At 34.4% G+C, this 27,911-nt stretch overlaps 1 protein-coding gene across 2 annotated transcripts in view; it reads right to left on the minus strand.

The window, feature by feature from the left end:
- snrkb (SNF related kinase b) overlaps positions 1-27,911 on the minus strand; it is a 37,502-nt gene that overhangs the window by 3,809 nt on the left and 5,782 nt on the right. For both annotated transcript variants that reach the window (XM_051099068.1, XM_051099067.1), the window contains exons 2-5: positions 16,639-17,316; positions 5,437-5,578; positions 582-794; positions 355-471 (exon numbers count right to left, since the gene is read on the minus strand). In XM_051099068.1, coding sequence (XP_050955025.1) covers positions 355-471; positions 582-794; positions 5,437-5,578; positions 16,639-17,227 — 1,061 coding nt within the window. In that variant the 5' untranslated portion in view covers positions 17,228-17,316. The remainder of the gene's footprint in view (positions 1-354; positions 472-581; positions 795-5,436; positions 5,579-16,638; positions 17,317-27,911) is intronic.

A 27,911-nucleotide genomic window follows, 5' to 3' on the forward strand; every position in this document is an offset into this window, starting at 1 on the left:
ATTAGCTGGTTCAGGTGTGTTTATTTAGAGTTGGAGCTAAACTATGCAGGACACCGACCCTCTGGGACAGAGTTTGGAGACCTTACCTAAGAGGATAAACCACATTTAGATCCAAAATGATTTATACCAGGCATGGGTAAACTCGGTCCTGGAGGGCCAGTGTCTCTGCAGAGATTAGCTGCAACCCTGATAAAACTCATCTGTCTGTAGCCTTTTAGTAATATGAAGACAATGATTAGCTTGTTGAGATTTGTTTGATCAAGGTTGGAGCTAAACTCTGCAGGGACACTGGCCTTCCAGCACCAAGTTTGCCCATTCCTGTTCAATACTATGTTTAAGAATACTGGGACTTACTGTGTATGTCTTTGTTCAGGAGAGAGACTTGACTGCTCTTGTTTTTCTCGAAGGAGTCGTTCTCCCAGCAAGTAGTATGTGGCTGTGATGTGGTTGTATCGGTCAGCCTCCAGTGCTCTATCACAAAACAGGCATTTGTATTAACAACTTACATAATGCAACTCTGAAGAGGCCAGGCTCTTCTGAAGCCAAAAGAAAATATCCAAGAGGAATAAAGAGATACCCACTCCTGGATGGCATCTCGGTCAGCAATGCTGCCACTGGTCATGGCTTGCAGTATGAACTCGTGCTCCTCGGGTAACAAACTGCGGTGGGAGGTAAGGGGGGCGGCTGTGTACCCGGCAGGCGAAGGGTCAACACCCTGCAACCAAGGGTGGCCCTCTATCTCTGTGAGAGACGCCCGTTTAGCAGGATCCCTCTGCAGCATACGTGAAATTAAACTGATAGGAAAAAGAGAAAGTAAGAGAGAGAGAGAATGATGAGAGACTGTTATTCCTTTTTTACCAGAGCAGAACGAGAACATCAGACATGACCTTCTGTCAGGGAAAAAAAAAAAAAAAAAAAAAACCCATCTTCTCAAATAGCCTTGATTTTGTTACCCTTCATCACTCTTGCCTCCATCTCACTTCATTTCGATCTCACTCTACTTGCAATTTTCATACTTTCCTTTTCTAGCAATCTTAATAAATATTCTCAGCCTAGCTGACAGGCGATGATTGCACAGGCGCATCTTGCCGTCAGACGAGACGGAATGAAAAGGAAGTGCTTATCTTTCTGCTGATTAATATTCATGAGCACCTGCAGAGAATTGGTGCTTCAGTGAGGCGAACGGAAAGAATACGGAATTGGTCGGAACTCTTGCGATCCAAGCTTGTGTGTATGTGTGAATGCACTGCACCCAGCTTGTTTATTCAAGGCATTTGAGTGTTTTATTTCACTGCGGTACTGGCACACATTTCTGAAACCTGCATTTCACACAGATGACCAGCAGGGGGAGATGTTTTCCCTTTCCAGGTGTGTTTTTTTAGGTCTCTCAGTGTTTGTGTTTATAATCCCACATGCTCCATTGCCCTTGAACATCAGTAGAGTCTCTTGGTGTGTTTAACCTCAAGACCTTAAATAGCCGTGAGGAAAAAGGGCGGGAAAAAAGCGGACTACAGATGAAGAGCAAGATGAAAGTCTGCCTGAAGACACAAGTGTTCTTCTCTAAGAAAACCCTTCCCATTAAAGGAAGCTTTTGATTGTGGTGGAGATCATGTGACCCAGTCACTATGTTTGGCTGAGCAGCCAAGCCCAGATGTCTAACACACACTCGTACACACGCTCTTGCACAATTGACTGATTCAGACCTAAACTCAAGCCTGAGAGCTGTTGCTTTGGGGATGTTCTGACTACAAATAGCCTGGAATAAACCCACTTAAAAATAACTTCACTCTGACAAAAGGCAGCCTTGTGTAAAAATCTGGTCGCTATTGAGCTGCGGTGAGCACACTTAAAAGCAGGCTTGTGTGCCATTCAGAAGTGAATTAAAGGGATAGTTCACCCAAAAATGAAAATTCTGTTGTTTTGTTCCAAACCTGTAAGAAATTCAATCACCTTTAGAGCTTCGCAACTACCATGTTTGAGACCCAGAAAGGTAGTAAGGACATTGTTAAAATAGTTCATGTGACATTAGTGGTTCAACCCTAATTTTATGAAGCTATGAGAATACTTTTTGTGTGCAAAGAAAACAAAAATAACAACTTTATTCAACTATTTCTTCTCTTCCGTGTTGGTCCTCGACGCGCGTCCACGAGAGTACCACAACTACTTTAACAATGTCTATATTTATACCTTAAGTTGTGTTCTGAAGATGAACAAAGGTCTTACAGGTTTGAAATGACATCAGGGTGAGTAATTGAGAGCATTTTCATTTTTGGGTGAACTATCCCTTTAAGAATGGTTTGTATATTATAAATGAAGTATCTAATAGGATGCAGAATTTGAACCTACAAACGGAATTGCAAAAAATAGTTTTTACAGTTTTTCTCGATTGCTAAAACACTATAAGTAGTCTTTTGAACTAAAATTTCAAAACCATAATGCCATTTTTCAAAAAGCACACCCATTTTCCTAAACTATAAACACTACTCCCCTGCTTTAACACATGAGTCAGATTTGGTGAACTGTTACTGCAAAACTCTACACACAAATCCCTACATTTCTCAGTGCTTACATCATGTGGTCATTTAGAAAGCACTAGCATTCAATATTGTTCACTCAAGTCTGCAAAGTTTGAGCTCAATTAGTACACAATTACCCAAGTGGAAACACTAGGAGTCAAAATTTATCACACACCAATCAGAAGCTTCGATTTAGATAAAAGGGCCAAAGTCAGTTTACAGTTTGGTGCTTTTCTCAGATCAGAAATGAAATTCTCAAAACTACTTGTTCAACCTCCACATCATGTAATCACTTGTGCACATCATAAAATGTTTCTAATTTTTTTTTTAACAAGTTGTGTTTGCTTTGGTACGTTCATGTAACTGATTATGCAATGGATTTGTCTGCTTTTTCCTACATTTTCAGTCCCTATTGTCATGTTGCTATAGTCTTACCCCTCAAAACATCAAGTCATTAGCTCATCGTATATGTCTTTGCAGGAAATGCTAAACTTTTTATCTAGTTGTCATAAACGGTCAAGCATATTCTACACATTTCTATTAGACTTTTTGTATATTTGCCATAAATTGTTAAAGTGAATACTGACTTTCACCAGAGACTACAGATCAACCAATGATAAAGCAGTTCTTTGAAATAGCTCAAAGGTACATCTCAACATCTCATGAACCTTCAGTTGGAAAGCATATATAGACAGAGGACAACACAACACAGTTACAAATTCTGACAGTGCACTTTCTAATGTATATTTCCGCCTTTGCCCATATTTACTTTTTTCTTTCCTATTGCACAATGACTTTGTAATGTATTTATATGTTATTTTATTTTGTTATGTATATATATATATATATATATATATATATATATATATATATATATATATTTTTTTTTTTTTTTTTTTTGTCAGACCACTAGTAAAAGTGTAACTGTGAATACTATCTGCTCTTTTTCAATCAATATCCCGCATACAGTAATATGCAATTTCGAAGACAAAGAGTATAAGGTGAAGAATGACGACAACAACATAGAAGAGAAATAGGAAGGGCAAGAAAACAAGCAGTCTTATATATTTTAGTTGATGCGTGCCATGCAAGGGGATTTTACCTCTGCTGCCTGTCCATGCCCAATTTAGTCTGTGATGTTGAGGAGGTTGTTTGGCCTGTCCCAGACCAAAGACAGGGTGCTGGGGCAGAACAATTATTTTTGTTGTTGTTTGCTGTTCTACAGTACAATAAATTAAGGATTAAAACACTTGCAAATGCATACATTTGTTGTGTTCATCGTGTTAATTTAAAAAAAAAAATTTCCCCAAGCAACACTTATTACCAGTTTTCGTAGTATTGTTTTGAATTGATCTCATCAGTGTGTAAAACTGTGTTATAGTGTGTGTGTTTTTGAGGGTTTGTGTGTCATGTCTGAGAGCAAAGTTTGTTTTTTCAGCAAGATTGAGTGGTTTTGAGTGGAGAGCTTCATTTTGACCTGAATATAGTAAGTTTAGGGAATTGAGTTAGAAGTTACGGATTTGTGTTTAGAGTTCCGCAAAAGCGAGGCATAATTTCAAGAAATGTGTTTAAGCAATTGAGAAAAACTGTAATATTATGAATGACATTTTAGCATAAATTAGATCTTACCACAAATTGTAATTTATTATCTGAAAACAATGTGGTGGACATTTTGTGGTTCATTATGGTAAAATATAAATTCTTTTTAAAGTACTGAACTAAAGTTTAGAGAAATAAGTCTAATCATTTGAGGATGTCAAATGTCTTTCATATGAGGGAATTAATAGTCATAATTAGTCAAAAATTAATCATGCAATTATGTGTTTTTGCAAAGCATATTTGTTACTATTTTAATTGAAATCCAAATTCTAAACTATGCCCAACCCTTTTTAAGTGCATAACAAAATTATGATTCAAATAATATACTAAAGCTTAGTTAAGAAGTCAAGTACACCTAACCGAGCTAGAAAATCTAGTTAAAGCCCTAATGAAAAAGAAAATGAGGGAGTTGTTTTGACCTATTATATTTTAAGTATCTGTCACCTGGCCCAAGGATGGAAATTCTCTGTGCGTCTGTCATAACTTGCTCCTAAACCAACCTCCAAGAACTTTAAACATCCAAACAGAAGGCTGATTGGCTTCATTTAGAGAGCCGCAACCTGTGATTGGCTTATACAAGCGGGTGTAAACAGAAAAAGTACAGTATGTTCAGATGGGCTCCGGTCTACACATAGGTATGAAGTTTGGCGTGAAAGTGGTACAAACTGCAGTGTGAGGGAGTGGTGTTTGAGAGGTTCTGAGAGACTACATCCTGCCAGTTCTCAGAGAAGAAAAAACAAAAAAAACAAACAAACAAAAAAAAAAAAAACACGCATAACAAAACACTGTGTTCCAATGGCACACGGTTGTCAAGGACATCTTAAAAACTAGTCTATTTACTCAAGGATGTTTTCGTGGGCATGCATCAGATCAGCATGGAAGGTCTTTGTGGAAAGGGTTTTACCAGGGTCATGTCCTTGAGTTTCCAGAAATAGTGAACTTGAGCAAAGAAAGAAAAGACTATTGATATGACATCTGCTGACTCTGAAGAAACTCAGCAGATTTAATAAAATGTGTTACATAATGGCAAACTACCATCATACTGAAGAGAAGTCTATTTAGATTTTAACACAACGCAAAAACAAAAGTAAAAACATTAAAACAAGCTTAACTTATGTCAGAAGCCTAAATTAAATTCATACCCCAAATGTTTTTTCTTATGCATAAATGTAGTGGTTTTATGCTTTAAAGACGAAAATAACAATAATAAAACAAAACATGTTGTCGGAAAACAAGTCTCAAAAAACCTCCAGCCTTCTGGATTAAATCTAAGAAATCTGTGTTTGCCTAAGGAAAATCAAAGCTCTGATGAAATACGTACTCTTTGCATTCTGGAGAGACGTGGTTTGGCACAGTGTAGCGACAATCCATGATCATGATGAGGGTTTCGCTGTCATTGGCCTCTTGAAAGGGTGGATGTCCACACACTAGCATATATAGGATCACACCCAGTGACCAGATATCTGAAAGACACACAATAACAGATTTTATGTAAAATATTTCTTATTTATTCAAAACATTTGTTTAAACATTGCAGAATGGGATGCAAAATCTATTCACACTGAGGACAACTGAGGGACTCATATGCAACATGAAGGTTCAAACGCTCACTGATGTTCCAGAAGAAAAAAACAATGCATTAAGAGCCAGGGGGTGAAAACTTTTGGAATTTAAAGATCAGGGTAAATTGAACAACTTTTGTCTTCTGGGAAACATGTAAGTATCTTATGTAGCTTCTGAAGGGCAGTAATAAATGGGAAAAAAAAAAAAAAAAAAAAAGCTCAGTGAACATTTGAACCTTCTGTAATAGTTGCATATGAGCCCCTCTGTTGTCCTCAGTGTGAAAAGATGGATCGCAAAATCATACAGTCATTGCTGGAAAGGGTTCAAATACACAAAAATGCTGAAAAACCTAAGAACGTTAATTATTTTACCCAAATAAGAGGGATCATATAAAATGCATGTTATTTTTAACAAATTCTTTGTTTTTTCAGCATTTTTGTCTATTTGAACCCTTTCCAACAATGACTGTATGATTTTGAGATCCATCTTTTCACATTGAGGACAACTGAGGGACTCGTATGCAACTATTACAGAAGGTTCAAACACTCACTGATGCTTCAGAAGGAAAAACAATACATTAAGAGCCGGGGGTGAAAACTTTTGGAATTTGAAAATCAGGGTGAAAGTATTTTCTGTAGCTTCTGAAGGGCAGTAATAAATGAAAAAAAGAATTGGATCTCAAAATCATACAGTCATTGCTGGAAAGGGTTCAATTACACAAAAATGCTGAAAAACCAAAGAATTTGTGGGACCTGAAAGATTTTTCTGAAGAACAGCAGGCAGTTTAACTGTTCACGACAAACAAGGGACTTGTATATAAAAATTATAAAAAACAAAAAACAACAACAACAAAAAAAAATATCACTGTTTTCAAAATGCAGTCATAACTGAATCAAATTGTTGTCACAGTAAATATTTACATCCCTTGAGGGAAGTGTAATAGGATTTGTACAGACAAGAGGAAGAAACATGGTCAAGGGTTTTTATCCAACACAGAAGTCCTCATGTGACACATGCTCACACTATCAAAACCAAGCAATACAGCGAAACTAAAACGCAAATAAAACCAGCCTTAACCTCTCCAGCAGAGTCAATGTATGTCCTCAGACAATAATTAACTCTTAACCAATCATTAAATCACCAATCGCTGTGCCTATGGGCTCTTATAGATATGCTTATCTGACCTAAATGTCCCTGAAATTATTTCCCCATCCAACTGTGTGTCAACTGTGAATCCCAGGAAGTCTTACGGAACATCATGAACCAAGGACACAGTGAACAAGACACAAAAAACAGAGAAAAGTAAGAGAGGGGGCGTGTAAGTCCCATTAGAGACGTGTTTGTTTTAGTGGCGTACTTTTCCACGGTGGCCTTTCAAGCAAACAAACTTCCTCTTTTACTTTTTGCACTCGTGTAATACAAATATAGCATGTGAAAAAAACGAGAAAAATGTGCCTGCCTTGGATCACCTATGACCCACCCTGATGACTTGATCAGCATATCATTGACATCATCATCATCATTACTAATAAAACTAAGTAACACACCTTTTAAATTTAAAACAATTAACATTAGTATTAATGAATAATAATAATAATAATAATAATAATAATAATAATGGTCCTTTTCAAATGAAGACATTAAAATTAAATTACCTATTATTATTATTATTATTATTATTATTATTATTAACAAATCTTTTAAAATGAATTAATACTGGAAATTAATAATAATAATAATAATAATAATAAGTTAAAATATAATAAAAATAAGTCATTTTAAAATTAAAACATTATTATTAACATTAAATTACCTATTATTATTATTATTATTATTATTATTATTATTATTATTATGATTATTATTATTATTATTAACAAATATTTTAAAATGTAAATAAATGAATAATAATATTATAGTTACAACAACACTCCTTTTAAAATTAAACCATTATTAACATAAAATGACCTAATAATAATAATAATAATAATAATAATAATAATAATAATAAATCTTTTAACATGAAAAAATAAATAAATAATAATAATAATAATAATAATAAATGTAATAACAGTCCTTTTAAAATTAAAACATTAACATGAAATGACCTATTATTATTATTATTATTATTATTATTATTAATAAATCTTTTAACATGAAAACTCATTATTAATATTAATTAATTAATAATATTAATAATATTAATAATTAATAATAAAGTTAACAATATAATAATAATAATAATAATAATAATAATAAATGTACAGTCCTTTTAAAATTAAAACATTAACATGAAATGACCTATTATTATTATTATTATTATTATTATTATTATTATTATTATTAAATCTTTTAAAAGGAAAACACATTAATAATAATAATTATTTTAAAAAATAATTTTAAAATTACATTTTAAATAACATTAAATTTCCATTACTATTATTATTATTATTATTAAGTCTTTTAAAATTAAAACAAAAAAAACAACAACAACAACAACAACAACAACAACAACAACAATAATAATAATATATTTGTGCCAACTTCTTAAACTTTCTCATTTAAATAACAGCTTCAAATCTGACATGCTGGTTTCAGTGTGTGTGTGTGTGTGTATGAGAGAGAGAGGATAAATTCTGTGTGAAAGAGCATCTACTGTGTGAGTCAGAGCAAAGCATCAGCGTGAGGGACAGTCCAGAGAGACAGCATTGTCCCAACAGTGTCTTTACAGCTCTAACAATAAGGCCTCTCTTCTGCTCTCTGTACTGCGTGTTCCTCCACAGATACAGACAGACAGACAGACAGACATGAGCACTGCATGTCTCACACTGGCACACGCACACATGCAGCTTGTTATTTAACATCTACAGAAAGGGTCAAATTGGATTTTTTTAAGCACACTCAAAAGCTCTTTCTATAAATATGGTCAGACATACATAGAAATATGACACTGAAGTGCTGCCGGGTTTAAACTGCATCAAAATCATAATATCCTTGATTAAACAAGTGAATTAATCTTATAACTAAAACATAATTGTAGTACTCAACCCTTTTTCTTCAGCATTTATTCATCATAAATATAACCTATGCACTTGTTTCTTAGACACACTTTGTAAGAGAACATCTGCCTTGACAAATAATGTTATGTGTGGAGGTGGCAGAAATAATCAGTTATTTTAAGCTTTTCTTATCTCACTCCATCTTCTTAAAATAACATAAGTCACAGCGAGACAACTCTTAGAGCCTCAGAGCCAGTATGAGCACAGTTTCATGTACAGCACAATGTGTGTGATTGCCATGTGACTATAGTTTACACAAAACATATTACACATAATGAGGACTAACAAGGAGCTGCTGTGCATGTCGATCTGTGTTGAGATTACATAATGAGACAACAGTGTGTGAAACAGAATGTCTCCAGACTTGAGGTCTTGTACAGATTCTAAGATTCTAGAATTTTAAGCATTCCAATTATAGTAGACAGTAGAATCTCTATAGCTGTATAAAATCTATATAGTAGATTTCCAATAATAGTAGAAATGCACTGTTTTGAATCTTAGGCCGTTTTTACACTGGTTTTAAAATGAAAACGATCTTCATCTACACTGACGTTTTCACTGTTTCAAAACCACAACCAAAAGCGCATGTCACAAGACCATTCATAATGACCACAATGTTATTGTTTACACGGTGATCAAGGATACACAGATCGAATGTGGGCAGCGATAGGCAATAATGTAAATGGCAGGCGTAACCATAGCAAAAGTTATGCGTATTAAAACAAAAACACACTAGTGTAAACGTAGCCTTAGAATCTTATCTTTAGAACGTTTAAAATCTGATATGGAATTCTAGGTTTCTTTTTCTTTAAAAAAAATAAAATAAAATCTACAGAATTTTGAAATTTTTGGAAACTTTGAATCTTTAAAATCTTTGAAATTCTTATATTGAAATCAATCATTTTTTTTCAAGTTATATTTATGTTTTTTATGAGAGGACAGTGGAGAGATGACAGGGAGGTATTGGGTGGAGAAAGTGCTACTTTGCGGTCCAGGCTCACATATTCTGACTTGCTGCTCACGAAACATTTCTGATTATCATCAGTGTTGAAAACAACAGCGTTGCTTAATATTTTTGTGGAAACAGTCATATATCTATTCAGGATTCCTTCCTAAATAGGAAATTCAAAAGAACAGCATTTGTTTGAAACAGAAATCATTTGACTGCATAGTGGAGAAGGTGTGTGTTATCATTTAATTTGTGTGTGTGTGTGAGTTTGTGAGATGTCACTGAGTCAGTGTCTCCCAGCTTATCTATCTCAGAACATCTCTGATCAGCAGTGTCGACAACCAGAATCCTGATTACACTGAGCTGCTTCACACACACACACACACACACAAAGAGAGAGAGAGAGAGCTTTCCATCATAGTGATGACTTTCCATTGACTTCTATTGTTTTTACAAAGAGAAAGGTATCTTTTCTAGACCTAACCCTAAACCTAATCCTATTTTATTTTTAACACATTTAATATATTTATCAAGCCATTTTCCTCATGAACATGGACATTTGGTCCTTACAAAACATGTATGCATTCAAATGTTGTGTGTTGAATAGAGTGGCAATTACAGCTTAAATGTGTGTGTGTGTGTGTGTGTGTGTGCTGGCACTGAGTGACTGAACTCTTGTGAGTGGATTAGAGCCGAGCAGCTGATTACTGACTATGAATAAAACCTCTCATTGAGCTAATGAATATTCAGCCATCCACACACACACACACACACACACACACACACACACACAAAGAATAAAAGAAATATTTGCACACACACACACATACAGTAGAAACGGACCCTTCTCTGTTCACTAGATATCAGCTTCCCAGAGAGGCGTTCTACACTCTCCCATCTTTCTCTCTCCTGCTACTGAGGTTAAAGACATCAGCTTGACCTAGAATTGCTAGACAAGAAGGCTTTCCAGATAAAGTTTCAGATGCCAGCCAATGTCCGGCAAACTTCAGGAGCTGATTAAACTACTAGGCAGTGGACCACAGGGTCAGCCGATGGGAATTGCCGTAGGTTTTATTTTGGCAGAAAACTGCAGAGAGGCCTTAAAGCTTTTCTTTGGTTGACAACAGCCAGTTTATAAGCATTTCTCATTTGCTTCAGTAAGTTTAGAAAGACGGTTGGCTTCAAAATGCACTGTAACGGATTTAAGCTCAGAGCAGATGAATAAATAAAATTCATGTGAAGCAGCATTTATTGTGAATCGGGAGACCGAGAGATCATAAGCTGCCAAGCTTCACTCTCAAACATGCGGAGCATATATTTATCGTAGTTAAAAAACAAAATTACGTTATAGCTTAGTGCTGTAATTTATTTTGACTAATTGTGTAACCATACAAAAGCACATGCTTCCAGTTCTACAGTATTTTAGCATAAGGGTCATTCTATAATTGTGGGTACATTTCATGTCCGTGAAGTATATTTTTAATTTCTAGTACACAATTATATTTTTCCCAAATCACACTACAATATGTTGAAAATGCCATATGAACATCATTTTTGAACAAAAGATCACATACAACCCTAGTTTACAGCTGTCCGATTTCGTAAAGTTGCTCATTCTACTCTGCATTTAAGCATGAAAATGACCTCAAATGTAAATCAATTTCATAGTTTTGCCTACAGTTAGATTAGGTTATCAAGACATTTGGGTGTGCGCTTTAAAATAATAAGTGTTTATTGTGTTATAACGTGTTTTTTTGTGTCTGTAAAACCATTGTCAACTAAGTTACCCACTAGAAAACCCCCCTCAAAAAGGAATGGCTTGTCCCATTCTCGCACAATTTGCGCATGATGATATTTCCTCTTGAAGCACACGGATGAAACACTAGAAGTTATGTTCTCTCCGTTTCCCCTAATATTGGTTAAACTAGCAAACCTGTGTCAAGAGTGGATTAATTGACTGTCAACAGTGTTACACAAGTATTATTGCTGCAAATTTTAACAAGACAATTTAACCAAAACTTATGTTTTGTTTATGAAAATATATTTCTAAAAATACCATATGCTCAGTAGTTCTAGGCTTCCATGTTGAACACAGGCCCAAAACACTAAAAATGTCAACTAAGTTACCTGTCAACTGTGTTACCCAGTAAAGGTAACATGGTGGACAGTAGCAAACACAGATGGTATTTTATGCACATATTCCTACAGATCACCTTTATTTCTATAGCTTTATACAATATAGATTGTTTCAACACAGCTATGTAAGGTCATATTTGGGTTTTTAGGAAACAGGAAAACTTTTTTCTTCACATTGTCAAATTCTAAATGTACCCCTGACTATAGAATGACCCATGAATGCACCCAGCAACTTGGTAGAAGCTAGCTAAATTAGCTAGATGCTAACATGAGCAGGTTGTTGTTCTCGTCTTCAAAAACCCAAAAAAACATTAATTACGAACAATCAGGAACCACTGAGAGAACCATTAATTGTATTCAAGCTAAAATGCTAACTGCTAAGCTACAGCTATACTGAACCTTCTCCACTGTTTATATGCATGTTTACCGTTCATTCTGTGTGACCCAGTAAGTTAAACATCTGTCACGCGTGACTACTCAGCCCTTATCTGCTCTAGTTCTGCCTTTGGTAGCTAGATTACATTTGGAGAGGTAAGACAAGCCCTCAGATTCACACGCTTCCAGCATCCTAGCATGTGTGTGTGTGTGTGTGAGTATAGCCTCCTTTGCACGCTTTGCTGGGTCTCTGCGGAGACTGACCCACTTTGCGCAGATCTAATCCTGGCACATGGAGCCTCTGTGAGAATTACTGTCCCACCGTCACATGAGGCTCTGGCAGAAAATATCATACAAATATGATATTAATAATGTCAGAGCAGAGGAGCGGAAGGGCACACATGGCAGCCGAGCACACATCTGTGCTCTAGAAATCCCTAGTGAACTGGAACGAGAGAAAGACGGCATGAGAGACAGACGGGTTCAGTGTCAGCCCTGTAAGTCTTCATCCTCCTGTCTGTGTCACAATGTTAAGCTCAAGTGTCCTCTAAAGTCTGTCTCTCTCTCTCTGGCTTTAAAATCTGTCATACACTGAGTCTCCAGCTTCATGACATTTTTGCACTATTCGTCATGAGTGTTGCGTTTATAAGACAGTGTGTCAGACTAAAAATAGTTCAAATTGCAAAACGCATCTCCAGATGCCTACATTGTGTTCTGTTCTGTTGCACTTCAACTATTTTTGGACACAAGAACTTGATGTACCCTAAGAAACACATCAGACCAGGGTCAGGGAAACCTAAAACTGGTCTATTTATTCAAAGTTTCCATAAGACCAAATAGTCAACTAGTCAGTCGGGCAACCTAACAATTTGAAAATATGTATGACTCTTTGAATCCATTTTAAATCTATAAAACATTAGATCACAAAGAACCTTTTGTGAAACACAAAGGTTCTTCAGATGTTAAAGGTTTTTTATGGAATCATTTACACAAAAACGGTTCTTCTATGGCATCGTGAAGCTCCTTTATTTTCAAGAGTGTATGAACATTTAAATCTATGAATTTATCAATCAAACTATACATTTTTAAAAATCTGAATCTGAACGAATCTGTCAAACTTTGGAATTCTAAAATCTGTGAATCTTTCAAAAATCTTTTATGAATGTTTAGAATCTACTCTAAATCTACGAAGCTTTAGAACCTCTAGATGAGAATTTTTAGAATCTGTGTACCCAATATTTTAATCCATGAATTCTTTCTTTCCAATCTTTGAAACCATGTATCTTTCAGTCTTCGGAATTTTAAAACCTGAATCTTTGAAACTATGAATCTTTAGAACCTCTGAATCCGTGTTAAATCTACGAAGGATGTTAAATCTACCGAATCATTAGAATCTTAAGAATTATAATCTTTGAAACTATAAATCTTTTAATCTTTGGAATTTTAAAAAGAAAAAGAAAAAAAAAGAAAAGAATCTTTGAAACTGTACATTTTTATAATGCTTAGAAAATTAATGAATCTTTAAATCTATTTTGACCATTTGACCAGGAATCTTCAAAAGTATTAAAATCATTAGATTCTTCAGAATCTGTGAATTTATAAATACTCTATGCTTTAAAACTATTTTTGTAATTTTGTAATCTGTAGAATCTTGGAATTCTTAAGATCGCCTGGAATATTTGGAATCTTGGAATGTTTGGAATCATTGGCATTTTAGAATCTTCACAACCTAAGAGTCTTCAGAAATTGTTCGAAACTTAGAATCTTAGAGCATCTTCAGAATTATTAAAATAATCAGATTCTTCAGAATATGTGAATCTATAAATATCCAATTCTTTAAAACGAAATTTGTATAATTTTATAATCTCTAGAATTTTGGAATTCTAAAGACTGTCTGGAACATTTGGAATTTTTTGGAATCATTGCCATTCTAGAATCTTCAGAATTTAACAATCTTTAGAATCCTTTGAATCTTCAGAATTATTAAAATCATCAGTTTCTTCAGAATCTGTAAATCTATACATTATCTATTTTTTAAAACTAAATTTTTTGTCATTTTGTAATCTCTAGAATTCTGGGATTCTAAAGATTGTCTGGAATATTTGAAATCAGGGAATTTTTTTAAATCATTGGCATTCTAGAAACTTCAGAACCTAAGAGTCTTTAGAATCATTTGAATCTTAGAATCTCAGAGCATCTTCAGAATTATTAAAATAATTTGATTAATCAGAATCTGTGAATCTATAAATATTCTTTTCTTTAAAACTGAATTTTTGTGATTTTGTAATCTCTAGAATCTTGGAATTCTAAAGGTTGTCTGGAATATTTGGAATGTTTGGCATCACTGGCACTCTAGAATCTTGAGAACCTAAGAGTCTTTAGAATCATTTGAATCTTGACTCTCTACATACTGTAGTTCAAAGTCTGTGCTCAGCTCACATCTGTACTCTAGAAAGCTTTACTGAACTGGAACAAGACAATAACAAGAAAGAGACAGAGAAAGAGAAAGAGAAAGAGAAAGAGAGAAAGAACAATTTGTTGTCAGTCCTGTTACTCTTCATCCTCCTGCCTGAGTCAATGTTAAGATCAAGTGTCCTCTAAAGTCTGTCTCTCTGCTTGCCCCAGTCTCTCTCTCTCTCTCTCTCTAAATCTGCTTTCTTTCCATTTCTCCCCCTCTCTTTTGCCGTATAGCGTGTCTCTGGAGCTTAATAAGGTGACTGGGTCTGAACAATAGAACGGATGATGGATAGACAAAACGTGAGTTCACGACTAGCCACATTCATCCTCGAAACAATTTTCAAAGACACAACAGCACATACTGTACAAGAAAGTCCCAGACAAAGCACTGCCTGACACAACAGAAAAATGTACAGCAGGCAGCAAAAACATTCTATACATCACTGTGGTCGGATGATATGGGTTTTTAATTGTCTTTGTCAGTGGAGTATGGAATCCATTTCACTACCCTTAATTTTCTGTATATTCTATAAGAATTTGACTCTTATGAAAATTTGCTGCAGGGATTTGGATTGAGTCAATTGAGTCATGTGTAGGTCTGACCTGACACAAATCTCCTAGCTTGACCCCTGCTAGAGCACAGATGTGCTGTTCATTCAGTAGAAGATTCCCGCTCGGCAAACGGCAGCGATTAAACCCAGAAGAGGCACGTGGGGAGAGAAGAGCGAGGCATCCCGGTGTTCTTGTGACACAGACACAGAGTTTGATGTGCAGACCTGTGCCCTTCTGCGATTTAATCCCTTGGCAGATTAGTTTGACTGCGCTGCATGTAAATTAAGAGTCTGAAAGGACAGAATTTAGCCCTCTACTGAAGTCTGATTGACTGAATAAAATGACACACTTGGAAACATACAGATAGAAGAGAAAATTTCAATCTTTGAAATCTTAAAATCTGAATCTTTTAAATTACAAATCTTTAGAATCTTTTTGGAATCTATGAATCTTTAGAATCTCTTTTGAATCTACAAATCTTTAGGATTTTTTAAATGATAAGAGTCTTAAATCCATAAATCTTTCAATGTATGAAATTTTAAATTATGAATCTTTAGAATCTTTTTTGAATCTATGAATTTTTAGAATCTCTTTGGAATCTTTAGGATTTTTTTTAAATGATTTGTCTTAAATCCTTAAATCTATCAATGAATTAAATATTAAAATCTATGAATCTTTGAAATTACAAATCTTTAGAATCTATGAATCTTTAGGATTTTTTTAAAGAATTAGAGTCTATACATTTTTGAAATTACAGATCTTTAGAATCTCTTTTGAATCTATGAATCTTTAGCATTTTTTAAATTATTAGTCTTCAATCCATACATCTTTCAATGTATGAAATCTTAAAATCTATGAATCCTTGAAATTACAAATCTTTAGAATCTATGGATGTTTAGAATCTCTTTTGATTCTATGAATCTTTAAAATCTTAAATCTATGACACCTTTAAAAATATGATATAATTGAAATGAATGGCTGTTGAGATTTTGAGGTCCAATAAAGTGCATAAACTGTCTAATAAAGTGCACAACAGTTTGCGGAAGCTAGAAATTACGGTTTAAAAAGTTTTAAATATGGATATTTTTCTTACACAAACACATCGATTTGTTTAGGAAACACTTTATTGGACTCCCAAAACCTCAACAGCCATTCACTGCCATTATAAAGCCTGGAAGAGCCAGAACATTTTTAATATAACTCCCGATGTATTTGTCTGAAAGAAGGAAGTCATATACACCTACTGTATCTTTCAATCTTGGGGTGATTTTGAATTGCAATTTGGCTCAAATGTGATTTTCAGGGATTCTAAAGGCATTCTGATTGATTGGCTGAATGAAACAACACACTTGGAAACAGACAGAAGAAGAAAAAATGTGACACAAGAGTCTGTAGGAGGTGCGACGCCCAAAAAAAGGCTTTTTTCACTTACCCACTGCTGGAGCGTCATACTCTTCGCCTAGCAGTATTTCTGGAGCAGAGTATGCTAGTGAACCACAGCTGGTCATCAACATGGTCCCGGGCTGAAAGTGGTTACTGAAGCCGAAATCGGTCAGCTTCACCGTCCCCTGCTGCCTAAAGAACACCACATTCTCCGGCTTCAGATCCCTGTGGACAACGTGCAGACGATGGCAGTACGCTATTGCTCGTACAATCTGCGCAAAGTGCACTTTCGCCGTGTCTTCGGCAACCCCGCCTTCGTGACGCAAGATGTAATCGTACATGTCACCTCCATCGCCCAACTCTAGGATGAGGTACAGCTTGGTCTGCGTATCGATGACCTCATACAGTCGCACTACATTGGGATGCTGGACGAGTTTCATGCAACGGACTTCTTGAAGCAAATGGCCGGTCGCTAAGTCGTCAAGCTTTGTCTTGTCGATGACTTTGACTGCTACTAGTTGGCCTGTGAATACGTGACGGGCTAGTTTGACCACGGCGAAATGGCCTTTGCCCAGTGTGCGGTCTAGGTCGTATAGGCCGGCTATCTTCCCCTCGTAACCGCTTTTGGTGGCAGCCATTTTGGATCAAGCAGTGGACGTACAGTTGTAGGACTGGGCTCTCTTACCAGAGGGAGCTGAAGGAAACTGGAGCTCTACTGTGACATCACCTGTGGAAAAAAACAAAAAAAAGAGATAATTACAGTGAAGTCATGACATATATAAACAGCAGACCCTAGACATATTAGTTATAATGATATTTTACCACATGTATAGAAAAAACTGATCTAATCAATTGCCTGGCAACCATTCTTTACACTAGAGTTGCAAAGGGGTGGAACATTTCTGGCAACTTTCAGAAAACTTTCCAAAAAGTTTCCAAAGATCCAAAAAATCCTGGAAAGTTTCTGAAAATTTACTGTAAATTTTCCGTCCGTTTACAACCCTACATTACACTCCACCAAACACATAGCAACATGTCATCAACCAAACAGAAATCATGAGCAACAGCACAGCAACACTCTTTCAACCATCCATAATTTTGCCAATCCTATAGCAACACCCTAGCAACCACATAACAACGCAATATCAGAACACCTTAGCAACAGCATAGCAATACCATTGCAAGCATTCATAACTATAGTGACCCTAGCAGCTGCATAGAAACACCCTAGTAACCACAAAGCAGCATTAACAACCCTATAGCAACACCCTCAAAACAACCCTCAAAATACAACATCCAAGAAACAACACATCAACATGTCAGTCCCTTTGCAGCCCTACTTTACACTCTAGGTAACATGTCATCAGCCAATCAGAAATAATTCGCAACAACATACCAACACCCTTGCAACCATCCATAATTTTCCAAATCCCATAGCAACACCCTAGCAACCACGCAGCAATGTGTCAACAGGCAATCAAAACCCTGATGTAAAAGCACATCCTAACAATATCAGAACACCTTAGCAACAGCATAGCAACCATCCATAACTTTAGTGACTCTAGCAACTGCATAAAATCACCCTAGCAACCACACAGCAACACCCTGGAAACCATAATATTCAAGAAACCACACAGCAACGTTAACCAATCAAAACACCTTGTCTATGGTATAGAAATGGCCTGGCAACAATCCTTTACACTAGGTTTGCAAAGGGGTAGAAGATTTTTGGAAACTCTCCAAAAGTTTCCAAAGTTTTCCAAAAAATCCTGGAACATTTTCCGCCCCTTTACAACCCTATTTTACACTCAAGCAAACACATAGCAACATGTCATCAACCAATCAGAAATCATCAGCAACAGCATAGCAACACCCTTGCAACCATTCATTATTTTGCCAATCCCATAGCAACACCCTAGCAACCACATAGTAACACCATGGAAACCATACACAATATCCAAGAAACCACACAGCAACATGTTAATCAATCAAAACACCTTATCTATGGTATCGCAACGGCCTAGCAACCATCCTTTACACTAGGGTTGCAACAGGGTAGAACATTTCTGATAAATTTTAGGAAACTTTCCAAAAACTTTCCAAAGTTCCAAAAAATCCTGGAAAGTTTCTGGAAATCAATCAGAAACCATTAGCAACAGCATAGCAACACCTTAGCAACCGCACAGCAGAATTTACAACCAGACAGCAACACCCTGGAAACCATGAACAATATTTAGGAAACTACACAGCAACATGTTAGCCAATCAAAACACCTTATCTATGGTATAGCAACAGCCTGGCAACCATCCTTTATCCTAGGGTTGCAAAGAGGCTGAAAATTTCTGGTAAATTTCCGAAAGCTTTCCAAAAGGTTCCCAAAGTTTTCCAAAAAATCCTGGAAAACATCAGGTTAATTTACCGGAAATTTCCCGCCCCTTTACAACCCTACTTTACACTCTAGCAAACACATAGCAAGATTTCATCAACCAATCAGAAGAAATAATCAGCAACTGCATAGCAACACCCTAGCAACCAGACAGCAGCATTACCCACCACATAGCAACACTCTGGAAACCAGGCAGTCAAAACCCCATTCAAACCAACATCCTAACAATATCAGAACACCTTAACAAAAGCATAGCAATGTCACTGCAAACATCCCATAACACCCTAACAACCACCCTAGCAACTGCATAGGAATGTGCTAACAACCATAAAACAGCACTCTCACTTGTGTGGAACTGCTTAATAGAACGCTAAAAGGTTTTCGCAAGGCATCAGGCTGGAAAACCCTTTTAGTAATGTTCAAGTGGAGGGGATGTAGTGCTCTTCTTGTTGAAATAGACAGAGCTACATATAGAGGCGAACTGCACTTGACTTTCACTTACACAGCATTATTGAAGAGAGGAAGGCGAGTGTGTGGAGAGAGCACAAGGTAAGCCTTATGACAGGTTTATATACTGATCTTATGCGTTTCCTCAGCAAAAGACGAGTACTGTTAGTATTTGCCTGTAAGAATGCCAGACACTGATCTTTAAATCTTTCGAAAAAAAAGAAGAAGAAAAAAATCCATGAAACAATCGTCTCAGAAGCACATGATTATTATTGCTTCGTAGTACAACGGTTACTTAGCAACAGTGGTTACTATTACTAAGAACTTTAAACAAATCCACCCTGTTACTTAACAGAGAACTCCTCTATTATCAGACGTAGAGGGAGTGACTATAACCACATGTCCAAGCACGAATATTGCCATCTACTACAATTTAAGCCAAACCCGGAGGTGACGTCATAATGCATGCTTAGACAAAACCTATTCAGTACTGCAGTTCCAGGATGTGACAAATTTTTGAAGACACCTATCATATTAGACAAATGTTTTGTAGTGTGACTGCAACTGCCAAACATTTGTAGTTAAGAAAAATTTCAAACAGTTGGTATACATGCAGGTGGAAGAATTTAAGGGACATTAAACTTTAAACATCATAAACGTTAAAATACAAGAAATGAAAACAAACCAAAACACCCCACACACAAAATAAAACAAACACAAACAAAACAAAAAATAAAGCCCCCGCACAAAGAACAAAAAAACAAAAAACAAAAAAACACCACCACCAACAACACAAAACACAGGACAAAATAAAATAAAATAAAATAACGCACAAAACAGGACAAACAATATATAAAATAAAATTAAAATAATAAAAAAATAAAACACACAAAAAAACAGGACAAAAAAAAAAAACTAAGAAAACTAAGTAAACAATGCACAAAACAGGAAACAGGACAAAAAAAATATATAAAATAAAATAAAATAAAATAAAATAAAATAAATAATACAAAGCACAAAACAGGACAAAATAAACTAAACTAAACTAAAATAAAAACAACAACACAAACACAGGACAAAAAAATAAATAAAACAAATAAAATAAAATAAAAAAGAAACAACAACAACGCATGAAACATATGACAAAAAATAATAACATTTAAAAAATAAAATAAAATAAAATAAAATAAAATAGGCACAAAACACAGGACAGAAAAAAAAAAAAAAAAAAACAGAAAATGAAATACAAATCAAGGTGCAAAATAAAATAAAATAAAAAAAAGCCACAAAACACAGGACAAAATATAAATAAAATAAAATACAACTCAGAGAGATAATTAATGGAACACTAAAAAAACACTGATGGATTGGACACAAAGAGAAGAGCGGAAAAAGAGGGGAGTTAGAGGTGAGGAGTGCTTTTTGGGACCTCGCGTCAGAGGAGTCGGGTGACAGAGGCATAGCACAAATGGTGTAGATCAATACCTGTAATGCGATATCATTATTAGGGTGTGTGTGTGTGGTTTGATGAAAGGAGCTGAATAGTTAATGAACAATGATAGAGGTTGAACAGGGCATTAATGGTATGATACTCATGTTATTGTTAACTAAAACTAAAAACAAAAAAATCATTTATAAATATTTGGCGAAATGTTGACTTTACAACTAACTGTAAGTAAGTAAAATAAAAACACTAAACTGAATAAAAATGAAATAAAAATAGAACAGAATAACTAAATAAAACTAAAAAAGTAACATTTCTAAAATGAAAATCTCATATTATTAATAGATACTAAAATACTACATAAATAATACTACAATAATAGTTATGCATGCTCACACTTGAGCACACACATGAAAATGAAGTGTACTCAGAGCTTTTCTCGTCTGGTGAAATCAATGCTGCTAATAATAACCTGCCCTTTGTCTGACGGACTGAGAGTTTGTGGTCGATCGGTACACAATTACACAAAAATTATTCACTAATCTTTCACATACGCAAATATTTACACTCCGCATACACATTCTGTTTGGGAAAGGCTTTGTGTATAACTAATATGTTGTGTCTTTAAAGCAACAGCTCACTGAAAAATGAGAACTTTCATTGTATGAAGAGCAGCTTGAACATTATTTATAACATCTCCTATTGAGCTCCCCAAAACAAAGAGGAGGTTTGTAATGCCATGGGGGTGATTTAAATGGTTGCTTCTGGTGAGCAAAACTTTGATGTTTTGTCGCCTTTTGTGAGATGTATTTATTCAGTGGTTGAGACCGAAAGGAAAACAGAGCTGGATAACAAATGAAAGAGCGAAAACAGAGTACAAACGATGTAACAAAGACCGGTTGGCCTCCATATTGAGGAAGGATAGGGCTGTCCACCCTTTCCATGTTCAGCTCTATCATTTACAAAGCATGGCAGTATTTCCTAAAGGGAGCAAGGGAGCACACATGGTGCTTCCTCCCGATAGCGCTCAGGCAGACACCCAGCATCCGCAGTTTAGGATGACTCTCGCAGTTACACAAGACGCATACATGCTAACATAAGCAGACATGGCATTTCCTCGCCTTCCTGCGAGCGAGGAACTCGCACGTCGAGGAGATGGGGATCCAGCAGGCTCAGCGTTTCTGCAAGAAAATGTCCGCTGCCTGAGACGCTGGGGTCTTTTGTCATCTGCTGCACGAGCGTCAAAGGCAAGAAAACAGACCCCGACTCATTTGTACGCCGATACGGAACACACAAACCCGTATGTGGGGATGACAGGAGGCACCAGGGGAGAGGTGTGAAAGGATGAGTCATCCCGCTCTTCCTTTTGGAGGAGGGAGGGCTGATGGACGAGCAAAGTGAAGAGATGTGAAAGAGATGCAGAGTTGGGGAAAATATAATGGGGTTGCCTTTAGATATGATCTCATCGCCCCATGTTCCCATCATGCAACATTCATGGTGATGAGGTCAGCGCGGCGCTGTGGGAGCTTGCGTGCCTGATGTTCCAAGTGCATTAGCGTGTACACTCACACAAACGGTAAAACATTTAAACCTCTGGTCTAGCAGTCAAAATTCATATGCTAGAACTGAATGTGTGCGTGAAATCTGCATTCAACATTTTCACGAACATACTATGGTTCACAAATAATTTTCATATAATAATTTTCTTTTAATAAAAAAATAAGTAAATTAGGAAAAAAAAAAAAAACAGTACAACTTACACTACCAGTCAAAAGTTTTTGAACAGTAAGTTTTTTTTAAAGAAAAAACAAGCATTACCAAGCCTGCATTTATTTGATCCAAAGTACAGCAAAACACAGTAAAATTATTAAGTGAAATATTTTTATTATTTAAAATAACTGCTTTCCATGTGAAGATATTTTAAAATGTAATTTATTTCTGTGATCTAAGCTCAATTTTCAGCATCATTACTCCAGTCTTCAGTGTCAGTGATCCTTCAGAAATCATTCTAATAAAGTTGATTTGCTGTTTAAGAAACATTTATTATTATTATTATTATTATTATTATTATAATATTTAAAACACTTAAGTAAATTTTTTTCAGGATTCTTTGATGAACAGAAAGATCCAAAGATCAGCATTTATGTGAAATAAAAAAGCTTTTGTAACATTATACACTATACCATTCAAAAGCTTGGAGTCAGTATAATTTTTGGGGGGAAGAAATTATAGTAATTAATACTTTTATTTAATTTAGCAAGTATGCTTTAAATTGATCTGTGATGATGATAAAGAGATTTGTAATGTTACAAAATATTTCTATTTCAGATACATGCTATTCTTCTGACATTTCTTTTCATGAAAGAAACCTGAAAAAATTCTACTCAGCTGTTTTTAACAAATAATAATAATAAATGTTTTGTTAAGCAGCAAATCAGAATATTAGAATGATTTCTAAAGGATCATATGACTGGGGTAATGATTTGAAATCACAGGAATAAATGACACTTTAAAATATATTCAAATAAAAATATTTTAAATAGTAAAAAATATTTCAAAATGTTACTGTTTTGCTGTACTTTGGATCAAATAAATGCAGGCTTGGTGAGCAGAAGAGACTTTTTGAAAAAAAAAAAAAAAAACATTAAAAATCTTACTTTTCAAAAACTTTTGACATACTCTTGGTGGCTTTATAATTATGGTACATTAAAATGAAATACAGATACATGGACCTTTTTCAGAGCATCATATGTTTGCTGACACTCATGAAAATAAGTAAATGAAAAGTTGTTTGGAAAGCCCTTATATAGAGATTTGGGCGAGTTTTATGCAAATTGCTAAAAGTTAACAAAAAAAATCTCGATTAATTTTACCTTTTTAGTTTTACCTCGATTAATGAACGATTTTTTTTTTTCTTGTCCTCAATTACAGTTGTGAATCTGACTTATGATCGCTGTTGAATGTGATCTTCCTCTTAGTAATCTTGTCCTGTCACTCTAAATGCGCAAGTATTTACTCTAGGTTTTTACTGGCCTAAAATGCGAGATGCAACGCTCAGATTAAAATAAAAATTAAAATAAAGCTCAGTGCAGAAAAGCTACTCAGCCATGTTGGCGTCGAATATAAAAGTTGCTATGCCAACCTGCTACTGTAAACAAAAGACAAAATGCTTGCCCCGCCTCCGTGGTCTCCGGATTGGTCCACTGTTTTGAAACTGACAGTAATGTTGCATTCACAGTAGCCAATCGCGTTCATTCAACACCAGAATAATATAGTGATTGGCTGTCAGCATCAAGCTTTAGATATGCCCTCCGTCAACCGTCGACACTGGCGCCACCTTAAAAAAAAAAGTTTAATTTCTGTTTTCTTGACATGGCATCTTAAACGCGCTACTCACTTGCGAGACATTACAGAAGACGTGACTACTCACGCGATAGTATGTTTTTAACGGGGAAGTATTAACAAGGTTTAAAAAACTATGATTCTATGTTTAGAATACTGGATGTGCCTACTGAGGGAGAATTTTAAAGGATACTTCTGATTGCTCTAAAAAAGGTAGGTATCTGCCTCCAAAGTTAGTCCAAATTCAAAGGAAGCATTGGGCAATGCAATCCCGAATGCATTGCAATTAGCTTCAAGATGGAGGACAACGTAAGAAATGTTAAAAGTTCATAGAAAACACATTTTTGCATTTTACCGGTCCATGAAAACATGACTAGACTTTTGACCACTGAGCATACATTTTGCGCCTAAGATGGTTTTCTATGAATAAGTCGTTAAAGTTAAAAGGATAGCTCACCCAAAAATGAAAATCGTCATTAATTACTCATCATCATATCATTCCAAAACATGTAATACCTGCGTTCATCTTCAAAACACAAATTCATATATTTTGGATGAAATCCAAGAGCTTTCTGACCCCGTTACAAATTCATCAGTTATGAGGTTACATGGCTAACAGGGTGCTATCTTAGAAGGTAGCTGTCTATATAGGCAGTAGACAGTGAGGTAGTTTGCTTCGTTTTGGTACAAAGCTCATGTGGTGACTTTTTAATGCTCTTTTTATTACTTGTCTCTCTCTTTCCACCCTTAAGCTCAACCCACATTAGTTTCCAGTGACATGCAGTTTGTCTGTAAACACAAATCTGCTGTGCTGCGTGACAAAAATCACAGCCAACTGGAAGAAATTTGGTCGCTTTAATGTAGGTGAAACCTGATCTACGTGACCTGTGCTCCCCTCTTGTCCCGATTCCCTCAGGCCTGCCTTGTGATGGAGCTGATGTGTCTTAGGACACTACTGTGACACACACACGTCTTCTCCTTTTTAATCTTAGTTACAAAAGAATCACTGTAAAACCCACAAACTTGGTAGTTTGCCAGCATGCACATACAGCATATTCTTGCACATACGCTCACATGCATGTGCACACAAACAAACACACTGCTGAGTCTAGAGCTTTGAATGCACGCTATATATACACACACACACACTCAAGTATTTACATTGATGCAGAACATGGAAGATCATAGATAACAGTCTAATGACTTTACCCAGCATCCTTTGGGTCGTATTACTAAGAATCTCACCTAGTATTCCATTCAAATCCCACAAACCTTCTCAGTTCAACAGTAACAACTTGGTTCCTCAGTGCATCTCTCTTATTTATCAGTTTTATGGTTTACAGGATTCCCACACTCATGGATCAATATCTAGCTTATGAAATTTTAATAATATTAGTGCTGTCAAATCGATAAAATAAAATAAAATAAAAATAAAATAAAATATTTTTTTTGTTTACATAATATGTGTGTTTCCTATGTATATTTATTTGTATACATAAATATACACATACAACTATGCATTTCAGAAATATGTAATATATATTTATATTTATGTATATAATCTAAATCACATATAAATCCGAATACACACACACACACACACACACACGTAAATATTTCATAAATATATATGTGTGTGTATTATATGTTTATATATATAAATATACACAATACACAAACATTTATTATGTAAACAAAAACTTTTATTTTGGATGCGATTAATCATTTATCGATTTGACAGCACTAAAAACGTTCAATTTATATATTTCTACCTCATGAAATACTTCTGAAATAAAAAAACTATATATATATATATATATATATATATATATGATTATATTTTATATATATATGATTATTATTATTATTATTTTTATTATTAGTAATATTGTTGTTGTTGTTATTATTATTATACTACAATATTTCATGAGCTGGAAATATCTATAATTATGTACTATAACTAATAGTTAATACATATATAATAAATGCCATTTTTATTATATATTTAAATATTTAATGAGCAATATATAGAAGTCTATTTCTGGCTCATAAAATATATAATAAAAATCTATAATGAATATTTTATAAAATATATAATAAATGCAATTCTTATTATTATCATCATTATTATTATATTTAAATATTTAAAGTTAAAAAATATTTATATTTATTATACATAATGTTTAATGAAAATATAATAAATGTTTTTTATTATACAATTTATTATATATAATATTTCATGAGCTAGCAATAGAACTATTTCTAAAAAAATATATATAATAATAATAATAATAATAATATTATTACATCTATATATATATATATATATATATATATATATATATATATATATAATAAAAATCTATAACGAATATTTTACAAATATTAAAATTATCTAAATTTATTTTATTTTATTATAATATAAAATAATATTATATAAATATATAATAAGTTATATATATTTATTATTGCTTTTTTCCACATGTACACACACCATACAAACAATAAACAAATATATACAACTTGTAATACAATGAGAAACAGAACGAAATAAAAACATGACAACAAGAGGAGGAGTTAATAGTTATATAATTGATTATATCAGAGACTATAATAAAATGATATATTATTATATAAATTATACAATTTAATGAACTAGAAATATATATAATTGTCACATAGCAAATATTTAATGGAAAATAATAAATGCAATTTTTATTATATATTTAAATACTTCATGAGCCAATAATATACTGAACTATTTTTAGCTCATAACATTTGGAATAAAATACATTTTACATATAATACAATTATTAAAAACATACAATGAATGCAATTATTATTATTATTTAAATATTTAATGAACTAGAAAAAAAAAAAAATATATATATATATATATATATATATATATATATATATTACCTATTATAGGTAATATTTAATGAAAATATAATAAATGTGGTTTTTACAATATATAATAAAACATTTTATGAGCTAGCACTATATAGAACTATTTCTAGCTCATACAATATATAATAAAATATATATTGAATATTTTACATAAATATTAAAATTCTTAAAAATAAATAATGAATTGTAAATATACAATACATATCTCACAAGCCAGACAATGCTCTTTGTGAGTGAAAAACTATTGAAATTTACTCATTTCTATGACCCTAAAATTTCCGTGACCGCAGATACACGGTTTTCTATTTTGATGTGTTTTATTGGCACGGCAAATCTTTGTACATTTGTATTGCCAAGGCATTTGCAGTTTCGCTGCATGCAGTAAAACTGTGCAAAACAAAAACAGACACACTAAATTAATACAAAATAAAAAAACAATCTGACCTCCACTCATTCTCTATCCTTGTCTCTGTCTCTTTGTCTTGTTTTCTTTCTCTTACCTGCTGTGTGCCATGCTGTCAGATGCCCCTGGATGTCTCCAGGGCTAGGACTACATAGAGCGGAGGATAGGGTGACTTCCATACTGAGTGTGTGTGTGTGTGTGTGTGAAGGAGAGAGAGAACCGAAATGCAGGCCAGCACAATGCAAAGCCTCAATGTTTGTCTGCCAGCCACATCTTCTAACTCATCTTTAATGAATCTCTCTGATAGCAAAAATAACCTGGCAACTATATGAAATTCCACATATAAAACAATAACTACATACACAGAATGATAAAAATCACCATTATTAA

The sequence above is a fragment of the Labeo rohita genome, chromosome 25, assembly GCF_022985175.1.
Source record: "Labeo rohita strain BAU-BD-2019 chromosome 25, IGBB_LRoh.1.0, whole genome shotgun sequence".
NCBI lineage: Eukaryota > Metazoa > Chordata > Actinopteri > Cypriniformes > Cyprinidae > Labeo > Labeo rohita.